Here is a 17189-nt window from a genome sequence, read left to right on the forward strand (position 1 = left end):
AAAAAAAAAAAAAAAAAAAAAGTAGTCATTCCAGGTAATGCATTTCTAGACTAGTGTTAAAGCATTCTTTTTCATTTATATCAAAGTCAATACATGCATATTAATTATATCAGAGTTTTGAAGATTTCTTTCTAGAACACTTTAAATAAAATTATAAACTGGAAAATGTTCATTACATGTTGGCCTTGCAAGTTCAGTAATAGTGATTAATATTATGGCATTTTTAGTAGCTCAGTATACTTAGATTTTGATAGTATTAATCCTTTGAATTTGTTGATCAGACAAGCAGATAATAATATGTATATATTTTAAAGGCCTGTGTAATGGTAAGTTTTGCCCCACCCACTTATAAAGGTAGGCATGTTGTGTTGATCAAATAATCTGGCGTTCTGTTTATTGACTTTGTGTGTTTTTGTACAGGTTGCTTTCCTGTTGCATCTTTGATATCATTTCCTAGACTCTACTCCATGATTTAACTTGAAATTCTGAAATGAAGATGGAGGAGTCAGTGGGAAAAGTCGAAGAACTCATTGAGTCCGAAGCCCCACCAAAAGCTTCTGAACAAGAGACAGCCAAGGAGGAAGATGGATCTGTAGAACTGGAATCTCAAGTTCAGAAAGATGGTGTAGCGGATTCTACAGTGATTTCTTCAATGCCCTGCTTGTTGATGGAACTGAGAAGGGACTCTTCTGAGTCTCAGTTAGCATCCACGGAGAGTGACAAGCCTACAACTGGCCGAGTTTATGAGAGTGACTCCTCTAATCACTGCATGCTTTCCCCTTCCTCTAGTGGTCACCTGGCTGATTCAGATACATTGTCTTCCGCAGAAGAGAATGAACCCTCTCAGGCAGAAACAGCGGTAGAAGGAGACCCTTCAGGAGTGTCTGGTGCCACAGTTGGGCGCAAGTCTAGGCGGTCCCGATCAGAAAGTGAAACATCCACTATGGCTGCCAAGAAAAACCGGCAATCCAGTGATAAACAGAATGGCCGAGTCGCCAAGGTTAAAGGTCATCGGAGCCAAAAGCACAAGGAGAGGATCAGGCTACTGAGGCAGAAACGGGAGGCTGCTGCAAGGAAGAAATATAACCTGCTGCAGGACAGTAGTACCAGTGATAGTGACCTGACTTGTGACTCAAGCACGAGCTCATCGGATGATGATGAAGAGGTTTCAGGGAGCAGCAAGACAATCACTGCAGAGATACCAGGTAGAGGATGTTTTTTAAACTGACTGTAAAGTACCTGATGGCAGTCTCAGCTGTCAGGCTCAGTTAGATGAGTGACACTTGAAAAAATCCAGGAGACCTGCAGCTCTGTGTAAATTTGAAGACTGCAGTCTATTACAAGACATGGCCAATTTATAAAACCTGTTCTGAGGTTTCCAGTGCACTTTAGCACATCAGGAAAAAAAAAATTAAATGGTTAATGATAGGGACAAGATTATTTTTAAGTAATGGAATTTCTCACAAGTCTCTCTGTAACACATTACCTGAACTCCCATCATTGCCTTTTTAGCACTGCTTAGATTTAATACTCACTGTTCAGCATCATTACTGAGTACATTCTCCTCAGGAATAGGCACCTTGCTTTATTATATAGCCACTGCACTCGAGCTTGTAGTGTCTGAAATAACACATTCTATCTTTTGTTAAAGTTTTCTAATAATTTTTCCTCCAAAAACAGTAGTTTTATGTGTTTTACCCCATATTCAATGCATGGTAAGCTAGTTATCCTTGTTACAAATCTTTCTATCTTAAGTTGTCACTCACATTGAAAAGAATGTCTTTCTGAAAAATTTTCCATTAGTTTCCCAAGCTTTAAAAAAGTTTGTTAGAAATCTGCTTGTTCTAGCTCTCATTGGTATAAGGGTCTGTAATTTATTACATATTTAGTAAATCTGCTTTCCCCATATTATTGCATCTGGTACTGTGTACTATAATACAAAGGCAGTCTTGAGATTTCGTAGTGGAAGAAAGATGTATCTGAATGGCTCTTAAGTAGTGAATTCTTATTATCCAAGAGATCCTTACAATATGATCAGGAACATTTTGTAAACTATATGGCATTGAATAGGTCATGACAGTATTGTTTATTGCCACATTGAAGAAGGGCAAGTTCTGATTTTCTAAAGTTTTATGGGTGACTATGGTTTTTTTTCTCTCTGGTTTTCTGAAAGCTTTCTGTATCTACGTGTGAAGACAGCATATTGCTGATATACAAAGAATATTTCAAGAAAAATCATATTGGTTAATGAAATCTATAGCTTCCCAAAGTTATATAAATTCAGTAAGAAGAATGATTGGTTTTAAAGCACTTTATAGGTGTTGAAGTTCTGATAATAAGTCTCGTTCATATAATATAAATATGAATCTCAAACAATCTTTAGAAATGCTTTTTACTGTTTTAATATCTCTGTTGAATTCCTTTGCTGTCGTTCCTTGTAATAAAACTACTGGGAAGGGGATTTCAATGAAGCTCATCAGTTAAATGCATGAGAGAAACAGACTTTGGGATTGTTCTAAGGCAGGTTTTAGGTATGTATTTTAGTTTTACATGTAATAATATTTTTAAGAAAACCTTAATACCTGTAAAATTGTGCATTCCTATATCTTGTTCTAACCTCTTAATCAAGACCTTGATGGATCTCTTGATACAATACTTAATCCAACTTACTAAACAGTATCTTATGTAACTACCCCGATACTTTGCCTTTTTATGGAAAGGAAGAAGGTGGGTAAACAAAATTCTCTCTGAAGACAGAACGCTATTGTAAGGTGGCTTGAGAAATGTCTTCATAGGCACTTTCCCTGTTTTGCTTAAATAGGTTAGATGTGCTTTGTTCATATTTTCCTAATCTTCTTTCTAATTGAGTATCTTGACTACTGCTTAAAACTTAAAACACCAGTGGTCTATTTCTTGTCTCTTCTGAATTGTGTACTAACTGAACACCGAAGTAAATTAATTTAAATCTATAGTTTGGTTTCTCTTATTCACACCATTTAGTAAGTTTGTGGCTTTTGAAAATACATATAGTTTTCTAAGGTAATCCTGGAGAATCAAATGGTAGATTGAGGTATAGGACCACTGTATATGACTGCCTCTGTGTGTGCTGGCAGTTTTGGGAGGTGCCATTCCCATGAGATAGGTATGAATGATCTTTACTGGAATTATGCAAAGCGGCAAAGATGGAACAACCTAGAGTTCAAATATTGGGAATTTCATTTCAATTGTCCATATTGTTGTCTCTTGAAAAATTGTGACATTGTGAATTTTTAATGTAACAGTGATGTATCTTTCAGTTTCCTGAGTCACCTTATGACTTTGGGGAAGAGAGGAGGCACACTCAACCTTATAGTAAGAGCAGTTGTCGAAAAGTTGCGTAAATTGTAAAGGTAGGATAAATTATCAACTGACTTGAGTTCAACAACATGGACATTCAGGTGAACTTAAGCTGGATGGGCCTAACAGAATCTCTTGGATGTCGGAACGTTAATTCAGCTGTTTACACAGAATGGAAACTAAGTGGAAAAGTAAAAACCAATTATTGCCATCCTCTTTCATTAAGGTGCAACCCATTTAGTAATTCAGAAAATACTCTTTATAAGCTTTTATTTGGGCTCAGCTTAAAAGTTGAAGGCGTTATCTTAAATAATTCCTATTAGGATATCCTAATACCTTAAATCCTAAATGTTATGTCAAATAATTGTACTGTTAATGCATTTGTTAATGCATTTTCTCTTTTAGAGAGTGCAAATAATTAATAACGCAGACCAGTATAGTGCACGATCATACTTTGAGTTTGATATCTGGGCAACAGATGTTTATGATGATTTTTAAAGTCAGCAGTTAATTAACTGACAGGCAGCTTAGTATTGGCGCTAGATCATCTCTCCTTGAAGGTTTTGGAAATATATTGATGTTTTAAGAATCTGTTTGGAGGTATCATATCAAAATAATGCTGGCAGTACTTTCATTTGGGAGACTTAGAGATGAATAAAGGGCATTTTATAGTAAATTTATAATATTTTATAGTGAATTCATGTAAAAGTACTATGTGATGGTTATCTTGAATATCAAGGCTTTTATTAAGTGATTTCTTTCTTTTTTTTGAGACCGAGTCTTGCTCTGTCACCGGGCTGGCGTGCAGTGGTGCAATCTCTGCTCACTGCAACCTCCGCCTCCCAGGTTCAAGTGATTCTCCTGCCTCAGCCTCCCTAGTAGCTGGAACTACAGGCGTGTGCCACCATGCCCAGGTCATTTTTGTGTATTTTTAGTAGAGATGGGATTTCACCATGTTGGCCAGGATAGTCTTGATCTCCTGACCTCATGATCCGCTTGCCTTGGCCTCCCAAAGTGCTGTGGTTACAGGCGTGAGCCTCTACGCCCAGCCATTATCAAGTGGTTTCTTTATGCATTATCTTTTTGTGCTTTGATCATTCTCTGCAATTTTATGATTAGAGCATTACTTTTAATGGGGGGGCAGTTTCTCTGTAAAATCAGTTTTGAGACTAGCTCTATAAAATCTGTAGTTGGAGGGATTTTGATTGTAATGTAAATAATGGACATTAGCCCTCATTCAGTTTGAAAACGTTAATTTTCTGAACATACTAATAACATACATGCATGGGTATACATGGTCAGTGGGGAAAAGTTTTTCCAGTAACTGTTTTTCATAAATATTTAGCAGAGTGGACCGCCATACAGGGTAGCTTTATCTTGTCTTTAATGACCTACTTTGTGGTTAAATGCCTATTCACACTGAGGTTCCAAAAATAATACCCCCCATGGTAGGTAAGAGTGAGTTGTCTTGGTTGGTTTGCCTTTGAAAATCTGATTTCTTTTGGAGAATGTCGTTGAGGCTACTGAGGACAGCTGTCTAAGTTTACTTGAATTCTCAATCCATGCAGCCAGGCTAGACCAGCTCAGCCCCAATTCAAGACAGGATCTCAGCACTCATTACTCACCAAACATATTTAATGCAGTGAGCTGCATCATGACAAGCCATCATCTTAACTCATAGTTTTTTCTCTGGTAGAGATAATTATACTTATTATACTTGATCAGTTAACTCTTGCTTAAAATTAAAAAAATATTTTAAGTGACAAATTATTTGTAGAAATTTTGAAAATAGAAAATGTGAAGTAGAAAATTGAAATCACCCATAATTCTGCTTTTGTTAACATTTGAATATGTTGTCTTCTATGATATATAACAAAATTTGTCTGGATATTGTGTATGTCATCCTTTCCTTCTTAGCATTGCGTTTTAAGCATTTAACTAGAGCACTAAATATTCTCCCTAGAACATACGGATTTTGAATAATTTAGCTAATCATAAAAATAACTTCCCTAATGTTGGTCCTTTCGGCTCTTTTAAGTTTTTGCTATTATGAGTTAAGGGTATGAACACTTAAGGCTCTTGACCACATACTGGCATACTGCTTTTAAAAAATAATTAAGTTGAGTGCGATGGCTCACGCCTGTAATCCCAGCACTCTGGGAGGCTGAGACAGGTGGTTCACTTGAGGCCAGGAGTTCGAGACCAGCCTGGTGAACATGGTGAAACCCCATCTCTACTAGAAATAACAAAAGTTAGCTGGGCGTAGCAGCACGTGCCTGTAGTCCCAGCTGCTCCAGAGGCTGATGTGGGAGGATTGCTTGAGTCCAGGAGGCAGAGACTGTAGTGAAAGGCAGAGGCTGTAGTGAACCGTGATTGAGCCTCTGCACTCCAGCCTGGGTGACAGAGCAAGACTCTGTCTCAAAAAAATCCAAATAAAAACAAAAATAACTTTATTTCACCCAGGAGCTTGAGTGTTCATGCATTGTATTCTTGCTATGGAATATTAATTTTTTTAAAAAGCTTGCTGATTTGATAGAAGAGTGATATCTTGCCAGTGTGGTGTCTCATGCCTGTAATCCCAGCAGTTTGGGAGGCTGAGGCAGATGGATTACCTGAGGTCAGGAGTTTGAGACCAGCCTGGCCAAAATGGTGAAACCCCATCTCTATGGGGGAAAAAAAAAATTGGCCAGGCATGGTGGCGTGTGTCTGTAATCCCAGCTACTCAGGAGACTGAGGCAGGAGAATTGATTGAACCTGGGAGGCAGATGTTGCAGTGAGCCGAGGTCACGTCACTGCACTCCAGCCTGGGTGACAGCAAGACTCTATTAAAAAAAAAAAAATGGTATTTTGATGTTAATTTGCATTTCTTTGATCACTAGTGAAGTTGAAAAATGTTGAGCGATTTGTATTCGTTTGGTAAAGTCTGTTCATATTCTTGGCACATTTTCTTCTGACATGTGTTTTTTCTTACTAATTTTGAGGCTTTTAACCTTTTGGGGATTTAATTGCTTGGCAAATTTTAGATAGAAGGCAGTGAGGAGGATTCATGGTTGAAGATCCCAAACCCACATAGTGAATCCATGAAGCGCAGTAATTGACATTTTTCCTAGATTGAATATCAAATGATTTCAGTGGCTAAAAGCCCCATGTCCCTATTTTAAGCCTTTTGTAATCTGGTTGTAGCTATTTAAGAGACTCACAAAATACATTGATAACAAAACACTGACACAAAATAATCAGGTAAAAACTGTCTAGTTTCAGCTTGGTAAATGCAAATCAGGTGAGTAAAATACATATGGTTTTCAATCTGGCTATGTATTAGAATCAGCTGGGTGGCATTTAAAATGTCTGATGCCCAGACCCCATTTTAACCCCATTCGATCAGAGTCTTTGGAGTCTGACCCCAGGCAGCAGCTTTAAAACTGATAACATTTATACGATCAGCCTTAGGTGATGACACTGAGTAGCCAGGGCTCAGAACCGCTCAGTTAAGCAATCATATGTTAAGTCTCCTATATCTGAAAATCACTGTGAAACTGGTAGTCTGATTCAATTAAGTTCTCTTACTGCTAATGGGTATCAAGTTCTAAACAGTAGAGTCTGGTTTTTTTGAAATTACATTAGTTATAAATCACAGCACAGTTCTATATTAATTAGCAAGCATTAAGTGCCCTCTTTTACTTCATTTAAGCGATTATTTGAAAAGCATGCAATGTGTAAATGTGGTTTTCTATATGCTACAAGGTCTGGATGATGTTAACTTAATTAAAAAGCTTTAAAGTCTTACTGGTGGGTATCCTTTGGCAATTTCTCGTGTTAAAGCACCAAGATACTATTTTTGGCCTGCTTTTCTTATTTCCTAAACTGAGTGCCTATATTAACTTTGTAAAAGGAAAAGCATAAAGTCTTTTTCTCAAAATAAGGTATATCTTAGTGTTAATAAAAGAGCATGTGTGTCTTTAAGGTGAGAATGTGGTCCCTTTTTTTTGTCATTGTTTTTTAATAGATTTTGCTTTTAGAGCAGTTTTAAGTTCACAGCAAAATCGAGCAGAGGAGACAGAGAGTTCCCATGTACCCCCTTCTCCCACATAGCCATGGCCTCCCCTACTATCAACATCCTGCACTAGAATGGACATTTGTTACAATGATGAACCTACATTGACACATCATTATCACCCAACGTCTGTAGTTTACTGTTAGGGTTCGCTCTTGGTGGTGTACGTTCTGTGGGCTTTGATAAATGCATCATTGGTCCCTGTTTTGAAGGCCTCAGAATGTCTTGCTTATCAGTGATTATTGCTTGTAAGAATCTTTATGAGGCTACAACTTATCTCACTGCCCCCAGCATAAATGTTCTTATATCATTTTCAGCTTTTAAATACCCATTTTTAGTATTCATTGAGAAATAAGTAATGAGAGAATCTAAAGCAGATCAAAGGAGGCATCTGATTTCCTGTCCTGTGCTTCAGTTTGCCCAGCACTTATAATGGGGCTTAAAGGAAGTTAAGCTTTAAATTTCATTTAGTCTTTTTTCCCATAAGCTAAACATACTAACCTTTGGGGAAAGTCATGTCCTTCTTGAGGGAGTTTTCATATAAACAAAACTTTGTTAAAAAGTGAAGACAGCATAGGGGATGGAGTAATCAGAGGAAAAGGAATAAAATGAAATTAGAGGTTGGTGACCGATTTCATGAGGTTTTTATTTGCTAGGTAGAACTGGGCTAAATGTTTGTCTCACAGCCTTTTAGGCATTGAAAATAGGTGGCCTGACTGAATTAAAAATTCTTTTTTTATCTAGGAGAAGCCCAGTTGTATTTGATAGTGAGACATGGGAAACTTCTCTTTGCATCTTCATAAAAGGTCACTATGTGATAAAGCAAACCATGTTTTCACAAATTAGTTTAACAAACGCTCAATAGAGCATTCCATAACAGCATTATTTATAAGACTCTCGATGTAGGTTGATGGTATAAGGCCAAGATTGATTGATTCCATCAATCACTCTTTTATTCAGCAAGTATCTGAGCACCTAGTCCATGGCTTTGGGGATACTACGGTGAGAGAAGTCTCTGCTGTCATGGAACTTAATCTTTCATGAGGAGACAATAAATGAATTCATCATATGCTATCAGGTAGGGATATATGATGTGAATAATAAGCAGGATGTAAGAGATAAAGATTGACTAGGAATGGGGTAGAAAAGCTATTTTAGTTAGTGTAGTCAAGAATGATCTGAGGAAGTAACATTTTTATTAGGTCCCTTAGAATGAAGAGTTCAGTATAGTTTTATTAGAGACCCAGACTATAGGGTACCCAAACCAAAGATGATCTAGCCTAGTTCAAGGATGAAATTATATATGTATGGGACCATATCCTAAACTAGACCACTGTGCTACTGGGTATTAATAGTTGTACACATGTTCAGATGTTTGGAAAGTGCTGGATTATGTGTTAACAGATGTCATTTGTTTTAAACCACAGGGCACTTCAGTCATTAATGAAGGTGCTCTCCAGAGGGGAAGGATGTGATTTGTAGTATATCCCAAACTTGTGACTACATTTTGTTTTGTGTGTGTGGCATGCATTTTAACACTTTACACAGACCAGTTTGTAAAAGCTGACCCAGAGGTATTCTGTATCATCTCCTTCATGTGGTTTTCCATAAGAATAAAAAAAAAAAAAATTAAAACAGATCTTTTGTGTGGTAAGAATCATCACCTGAGAGTGATTGTATAATGATTGAGTATGGGCCAGCTGACAAAACAACTTTTTAGAATTTTAAAGTGAAAGGAGTTAAAATACTCAAGAATGCAGTGGTTCTCAACTAAGGCTGTACATTAAAATCACCTGGGGAGCTTAAACTGAAACAAATCTTAGGTGCCTTGGAGCCACCCTAGGTTTTGGTATTTAAGCCACTCCAGTTCTTATTGTTCAGCAAAGATTGGAAACTACTGTTACAGATTCAGTCAGTTGTATTCAGCCTGTGTAGTAACAGAATACATGCTGCCAGGTAGATATATTAAAGCTATGAAAAATAATGTTATTTCATTTTTTTTTGGAATTAGTGGCTTTGATTAGTGAATTTAATCACTACCTATGAATGCTAGATCTATCAGGCTCTTCTTAGCAATGCTTATGTCATTTTCCTAAGTGTGTCTTAATAAAAATACAGTTTCTGAAGCAATAATGTTTTATGAAATGGCCTCAGTGTCTTTAAAGGTGCCTTCGGTCATGCTGGGGGATCTGAAGGAGCGCCCAGGGAAGTTACAGGATTACTTGACAGGGGTGCTGTGTGATAGGAACTGCACAGGCAGTGTCCTAGAAGAGGCCAGGAGCTGTTTTTCCAAGATGCAGAGGCAGACAGAGAAGTTCCACCTGTGGATGGAAAAGGTAATTCACCCTGACACTGGCAAAGAGAACAAGCAGCTACTCGAACCCAGGGGACCTAAAATGCAACTAGTTGGCCAAAGAATTTTCCCTATCACCCATCAAGTGCTTACATGGCAGATGCCTGATTTCCAAGTACTGCCACAGCAGCCCTTTGGTTCTTACATGACTTGTCCAAATATTGACAGTATGTCAGAGTTCCCAAAGATGTATAATTGCAATTTTCTAGTTAACGTTGCTGGAAATGGGAATATTACCTAACAACCTTTGAATCTATCACAAAATTAATTGTATTGACAATCTGCATTTTTGGATTGTGTGAGAAATAATATGCTTTTGCCCATTTTAAGTTTCTTTTGATGATGTTGCTGGGTTTTTTTTGAGACAGAGTCTCACTTTGTTGCGCAGGCTGGAGTGCAGTGGCACGATCTCGGCCCACTGGCCCACTGCAACCTCCGCCTCCTGGGTTCAAGCGATTCTCCTGTCTCAGCCTCCCGAGGATCTGGGATTACAGGAGCCCGCCACCATGCCTGGCTAATTTTCTTTGTATTTTTAGTAGAGACAGGGTTTCACTATGTTGGCCAGGCTGACCTCTTGACCTTGAACTCCTGAGCTCGTGATCCGCCACCTTGGCCTCCCAAAGTGCTGGGATTACAGGCGTGAGCCACCAAGCCCAGCCCTGATGATGTTTTAAAAGCTGCAGTAAAAAACAGCTTCCTTTTTAAAAATTAGGTATTTGCGACAGAACGCCCCAGAATTTGATACATTTTAGCTTGAGTTTTGTTATGTATGGTTGGAACATAGAACCATATTTATACAATAGCAGGAGCCATCCTCTTCCTTGCTTTTTACCAAAAATATAAATAAAACAAAAAACTGGAAATTTTAGTGAACCCAAATAGGTAGATGGTTAATTCCTTGAGAATCTCTTAGCACTTACTCTGTACAGACGATATTGACTTTTGCTTCTAATTGGGGGACCTCATAGTTAACTGTGAAACTCATAGTTAACTGTGAATGTACTCCATGAACATTTTTATGTAATTATTCCACGTCATTTAATAATCTAATTTGTTGCTAGTTTTTCATGAATTATATTCAGTATCACTTGTATGCAGAAGAACACAATACGGTTTTGAGCAAATATTTGCTACATGCCTACTATTCAAGATAATGTAGGGAAAACAGATTAGACTGCAGCTTGAGTTCATGCATGAGAAAAATAGTATTTTTCATTGACATGGAGATGGATTTTTATTTTGAGCTTTAATTTAAAGCTCAGTGCCCAAGGCGGTAATCTGGTAGGCATCAGCCAGTGGAATTTCTGGTACCCTGATGTAAAGGGTACCTGTAGAGGGTAAAGATAAAATGATCACTATCCAGGGGTGTGTATTGGGTGGGGTTTTAAATTGCTAGTGACTAAGTTTATTAGTGAATGTACTACCAGTTTAATTTTGTTTTCAATCCTCGAATTAAAAAGAAATGGACCTTAGTTATGTTAAAGAACTCATAGAGCATGTCAAAAGATAGAAAATATCACAGGATTGAAGGTCTTGCAACATGATAGATGTTTTTATGTGCAGCCTGGGATTGGTAAATGCTGGCATTTTATCTTTTAAAGATTTCTAGTAATAATGTGAGACATAGCTAAATTAGGATTACAGTCTTCAATAGGAATATGTAAGTTTGCTGATACTAAGTGGTTTTTTAAAATTGGGTTTTCCACTGGATTTACTTTTTTTTTTTTTTTTTCTGAGATGGAGTTTCACTCTTGTTGCCCAGGTTGGAGTGCAATGGTGTGGTCTTGGCCCACTGCAGCCTTTGCCTCCTGGGTTCAAGCAGTTCTCCTGCCTCAGCCCCCCAAGTAGTTGGGATTACAGGCACCTGCCACCATGCCCAGCTAATTTTTGTATTTTAGGTAGAGACAGGGGTTTCACCATGTTGGCCAGGCTGATCTCAACCTCCTGACCTCAGGTGATCCACCTGCCTCTGCCTCCCAAAGTGTTGGGATTACAGGCATGAGCCACTGCGCCTGGCCTGGATTTATTTTTGAGAGGAAATTAGTCTTTCACATTTATAATAACATCAATATGAAAAGGTTCATTTTATTTAATGAAGTTGCCACTTAGGAAAAAAACCGAATTCTGCTTGTGTTTTTTAAGAGGAAATATAGGTGGTATATTTAGAGTCTCATATAAACAATCAAGATCTTCGATATGTCTCTCAATATTTGTTAGTAACATTACTCAGAAAATATGTCACCACTTTGTTTTGGTTCAGTTCTATATCCACATACTTGTAACTTGTAAATTACCAGTAATAGACTGAACCAAGTTTTTTCCTTTTCTGGTTTTGAATTGAAAAATTGAAAATTGCTGCTTTATTTGTTTTTTTATTTTAGAACTGGTTTTATGAGAATTAGAAGTTAACTTTGGGGATGACTTATTTCTGTGCTCAGTTTTGTTTAAGGATATATACATCCTTAGTACAAGGATATATATATTATATAATAATATATAAGTTATATATATATTTGATAAGCAGTCTCTCCACTTTTTTTTTTTTTTTTTTTCTTTTCATTTTTTGAGATGAGGTTTCGCTCTCATTGCCCAGGCTGGAATGCAATGGCGTGAACCCAGCTCACCTCAACCTCCGCCTCCTGGGTTCAAGTGATTCTCCTGCCTCAGCCTCCTGAGTAGTTGGGATTACAGGCATGCGCCACCATGCCTGGCTAATTTTGTATTTTAGTAGAGATGGGGTTTCTCCATGTTGGTCAGGCTGGTCCTGAACTCCCAACCTCAGGTGAACTGCCTGCCTCAGCCTCCCAAAGTGCTAGGATTATAGGCATGAGCCACTGTGCCTGGTCGATCTCTTCTTTTTTTGTGTAATGATTTTTAGATTTTCTGAACTTAATATTTGACCAGTAGAGGTAAGGTTTGAACACCGGGAGCAACTTACAATAAATATGTGAGTATGATTTTTCACTGTAAAATATATAAGAGTTTGTTATAACTGATGGGTTTCTCTCTGAAATGATAGTGCAACATTGGTTAACTATTTCCCCAAACAGATTGTTTTAAAATTAAATTTTACATCAACAGGAAGAACATACTGGTTTTGGATGACTGACTGAATTTTAATGAATCTACAGTCTTTACTTGAAGTTTAGGTATTTTCAGGGAAGTTCTGTCTTCACCTTCTTCCTGGAATCCCAGATTTTTATTAGACATAGATTTTTAGATGTAAGAAAATATTAATTTAATTTCATTATGTTAAAGACTACTTTTCTATGCATGTGTAAACTGCTTCAAGCACTTAACAGGCTTCTTTTTTGTTTTATGATATAATACTTAATATATTAAGCATGCTTTGAAATGCATTTTAAGATAGAAAAGGTTAATTTTTTAAGAATAACATAGACAACTTATTGCTAGTGTTGTATTGACTGGATCCATTCTAATTTTTATTATTATTGGATAATCAGGCAAGAGCTCTGTAGATTTTTTTTGCCTTTAAGAAAAAAATTTCAGTGGAATGGGATTAACAAACATAGGTAGGCTTTTTTTTTTTTTGGTGAGGGTTGGGGAGATAGGGTCTCACTCTGTCATCTAGGCTAGAGTGCAGAGAGGTGCCATCTCGTCTCACTGTAACCCTGCCTCCTAGGCTCAAGCAATCCTCCCACCTCAGCCTCCCAAATAGCTGGGACTATCACCTGGCTAATTTTTGTATATTTTGTAGAGACGGGGTTCTGATACACTGTTCAGGCTGGCCTCAGACTCCTGGGCTTAAGTGATCTGCACACCTTGGCCTCTCAAAGTGCTGGGATTCTGTGGGATTCGCATCTGGCCTAAAACATAGGTATTAATAGTTGATATTCAAGGTAAGAATAATATTTTGAATATTTGAAAAGGTGTTGAACACTAATAATTTTGGAAAGCCTTTTCTACAAAATTTTGAGTAAAAGGAAGAAAAAGAGGTTTTGGCAGAAAGATAAGGAACGCCAGAATACACTGATTTAATTCTTAGAACCTATACCAAAATATTAAAAATTTATCCTAAAGTAAAATTTGACATCCCGTGGTTTGGCGAGTTTAACTTTAGGAATAATTTCTAACAGAAACATATATAGGAAAATTTTATCTTGATTTTCAGTTTTGCAGAGTGCTTTGAAGGTAATACATCGCTGTCTTAAGGAGTGTTGTTTTGAAAAACAATAGGTTTTGCTTTAAAATGGTTACACCTTTTCCAGGTAGAGCAATTAAAAAATTCCCCTTTCATCATACTTTGTTTTTATATTACAGACATTTAAAGAAGTGTCAATATGGGAAGTACTTGTTGTCCAGGCTGGAGTGCAGTGGCGCTATCTCAGCTCACTGCAAGCTCCACCTCCCAGGTTCACACCATTCTCCTGCGTCAGCCTCCTGAGTAGCTGGGACTATAGGCGCCTGCCATCACGCCCGGCTAATTTTTTTGTATTTTTAGTTGAGATGGGGTTTCACTATAGCCAGGATGGGCTTGATCTCCTGACCTCATGATCCACCTGCCTCGGCCTCCCAAAGTGCTGGGGTTATTTTTTAAATTTTTTCCAGACGGAGCGTTGCTCTGTTGCCCAGACTGGAGTACAGTGGCATGGTCACGGCTCACTGCAGCCTCAACCTCCCAGGCTCAAGTGATCTTCCCAAGTAGCTGGGACCACAAGTGTGTGCCACCATGTCTGGCTAATTTTCTTATTTTTTGCAAAGGTGGGGTCTTGCTGTGTTGCCCAGGCTGGTCTTAAACTCCTAAGCTCAAGGGATCCCCCAGCCTCGGCCTCCCAAAGTGCTGGGATTACAGGTACCAGCCACCATGCCTTGCCTTATGAAGTAGGTTTTTTATTTTGTTTTGTTTTGTTTTTGAGTCGGAGTCTCACTTTGTCGCCCAGGCTATAGTGCAATGGCACGATCTTGACTCACTGCAACCTCCACTTGCTGGGTTCAAGCGATTCTCCTGCCTCAGGCTACTGAGTAGCTGGGATTACAGGTGCCCACCACCGGCCAGGCTAATTTTTGTGTTTTTAGTAGAGATGGGGTTTCACCATGTTGGCCAGACTGGTTTCAAACTCCTGACCTCAGTTGATCTGCCTGCCTTGGCTTCCCAAAGTGCTGAGATTACAGGCATGAGGCACTGTGCCTGGCCTGTGAAGTAGTTTTAATATATATATATTTTTTACTTGACTAGTGTAGGTTATTGCATTCTCTTTTCCTGAGGCAGTCTGTATTCTCAAGATTACATGTATAGTACTAATAATACTAGTAAGTGGGAATTACTTTTGGATTATGTGACAGGATTTTTATGTAGCTATTGTTTAAGTCCCTAGTGGTCCTACCTTCATTTCCTCTGAATTCCCTTAATTTTCCTAGAATTTTAAGAAGGTTAAGGACCGTGTCCTGTTTGTATTTATTTGTAGTCTATAAAAGGTTAATGCTGGAAAGAAATCTCTTTCAGCCTACAACACTAATCCAGAAATGGTTGAAATGCTTTTTTATTTAAGAATAAAATCCCATGTCTGGACTGTTGCATCTCTCTAATATGTGCATATGGAATTTTCCCTTTGTCTAATCCATCAGATAATTTTTTTTCTCTTGTTTTCGTGGGAGAGAATTAAAAGGATTAAGCTGCAGACTTTTAAAAAATGTTTCATTTAAAAAATCGCCAAACATTATAAAAAAAATAACTTGAGAAATGTTAGGAAACAAATTATAGTTTTAACTACCACAGTTATAATTTTCTTACTGGTTGTTACATGTTGATACTTCCTTTTAGTATTTCTCTTTAGTTGGCATTTAAGAGGCCATTATCCTCTCACTAAAGGTAAATGTGTTTTTTGATAATCTAGCTACAGCTTGCTTTCTGCCTAGTTTTTGCTAGCTCAGTCCTAGGACATTAGATACCTAATCATCTTAAGAGAATTTAACCAGCAGATTAGAGTGATCTGGTTATTTGAGCCACTTATTAGACAATGATAACTCTCTTAATCATATTGATCTGTACTTTTTGTGCATTATTAAAATCGAGCATAGTTTTTAAAGCCCACATACAATTTTAATTTCGAGCACAACAAGGTCAAGTTAAAATCTTCAGGCTTAATATTTTACATGAAGTTTTACTTTTTTAAAAATTAGAAGTAGCATACAGGTTATTTGGAAGGCTCCAAGGGAAAGCATTATCAGTTTTTTGTTTGTTTGGATTTTTACTAAGAGAAATGAGCCTAGTTTCATGTGTGTATGTATGTGTGTACCCATTTTCAGAATTCTGAAATAACTGAATTTCATTAATGTTAGACTTATCAAGTGGCTGGAGGCAGATAACTGTACAGTTGCTACAGTGATTTCTAATGGATTCAGATTATTAATATAATACCTGTTTATTGCTTCCTAACAGTATGTAAAAAAATAAAAGTTGCCTACATATAAACCTAGTTATGGTAATTAAGCTTGATAAAAAATGTCTTTCTAAGATTAAGGTTTGGGGCTTTTTTTTTTGAATCTCACTAGTAGACCGAGTAAAAGAATATACAGTAACTAATTTATTTTGAGTATTGCTTTTGTCATTCCCTGCTGTTACTAAGATTTAACAGCAAGAGTCTCTGGGTCTAGGTATATCTCAGTTTACATAAGATTTCTTTCTTTTTTTTTGTTTTTTTGTTTTTTTTTTGTTTTTTTTTGAGACAGAGTTTCACTCTTGTTGCCCAGGCTGGATGGAGTGCAATGGTGTGATCTTGGCTCACTGCAACCTCCACCTCCCAGGTTCAAGCGATTCTCCTGCCTCAACTCCCCAAGTAGCTGGGATTACAGGCGCCCACCACCATGCCCAGCTAATTTTCTGTATTTTAGTAGAGACAGGGTTTCACCATGTTGGCCAGGCTGGTCTCGAACTCCTGACCTCAGGTAGTACACTCGCCTCAGCCCCTGAAAGTGCTGGGATTACAGGCGTGAGCCACAGTGCTCAGTCTGATTTATTTCTTAAAAGTTGCGTGCAGAATGATTTAAAGTGTATTAAGTCTGTTTGTTAATGAAAGAAACAATATAGTGAATTCTTTTTTAAGCAAAGTACCGTAAATTGATATTACTGGTAATTTTATTTTAACATATAGCTGACTTTGCATAAAGATATACAGTTACATGAATGTTATAAGAAAGATGGCAAACAGGCTTTGTGTTTTCATTTGTTTAAAATAGCAAATTATGGGCAAGTTATCTTACAAAAAGGTAGCCTTTTAAATTAATTGTACCTTTTATATTTTATTTAGCTTATATTGATTTTCGTCTCTCCTTTAAAAACATTATTTAAATAGTACAGTGAGGGTACAATGAAAAAGATTTCATGGAATGCCACGTCAGAAAATACAGTGTCAAAACAATTTCAGTAAATTTTTTTCTCAAAATCCTCTTCAGAAATAACATATTCCCTTAATCCTAGTACAGATA

The 17189-nt window shown here is 37.4% G+C and overlaps 1 protein-coding gene across 3 annotated transcripts in view; it reads left to right on the top strand.

Annotated features, from left to right (window-relative positions):
• The window catches only part of ARK2N (arkadia (RNF111) N-terminal like PKA signaling regulator 2N), a 105026-nt gene that overhangs the window by 49407 nt on the left and 38430 nt on the right, over positions 1-17189 (top strand). For all 3 annotated transcript variants that reach the window (XM_017857816.1, XM_017857817.1, XM_017857815.1), the window contains exon 2: positions 421-1205. In XM_017857816.1, coding sequence (XP_017713305.1) covers positions 491-1205 — 715 coding nt within the window. In that variant the 5' untranslated portion in view covers positions 421-490. The remainder of the gene's footprint in view (positions 1-420; positions 1206-17189) is intronic.

Source organism: Rhinopithecus bieti, unplaced genomic scaffold (genome assembly GCF_001698545.2).
Source record: "Rhinopithecus bieti isolate Rb0 unplaced genomic scaffold, ASM169854v2 scaffold_42084, whole genome shotgun sequence".
Classification (NCBI taxonomy): domain Eukaryota; kingdom Metazoa; phylum Chordata; class Mammalia; order Primates; family Cercopithecidae; genus Rhinopithecus; species Rhinopithecus bieti.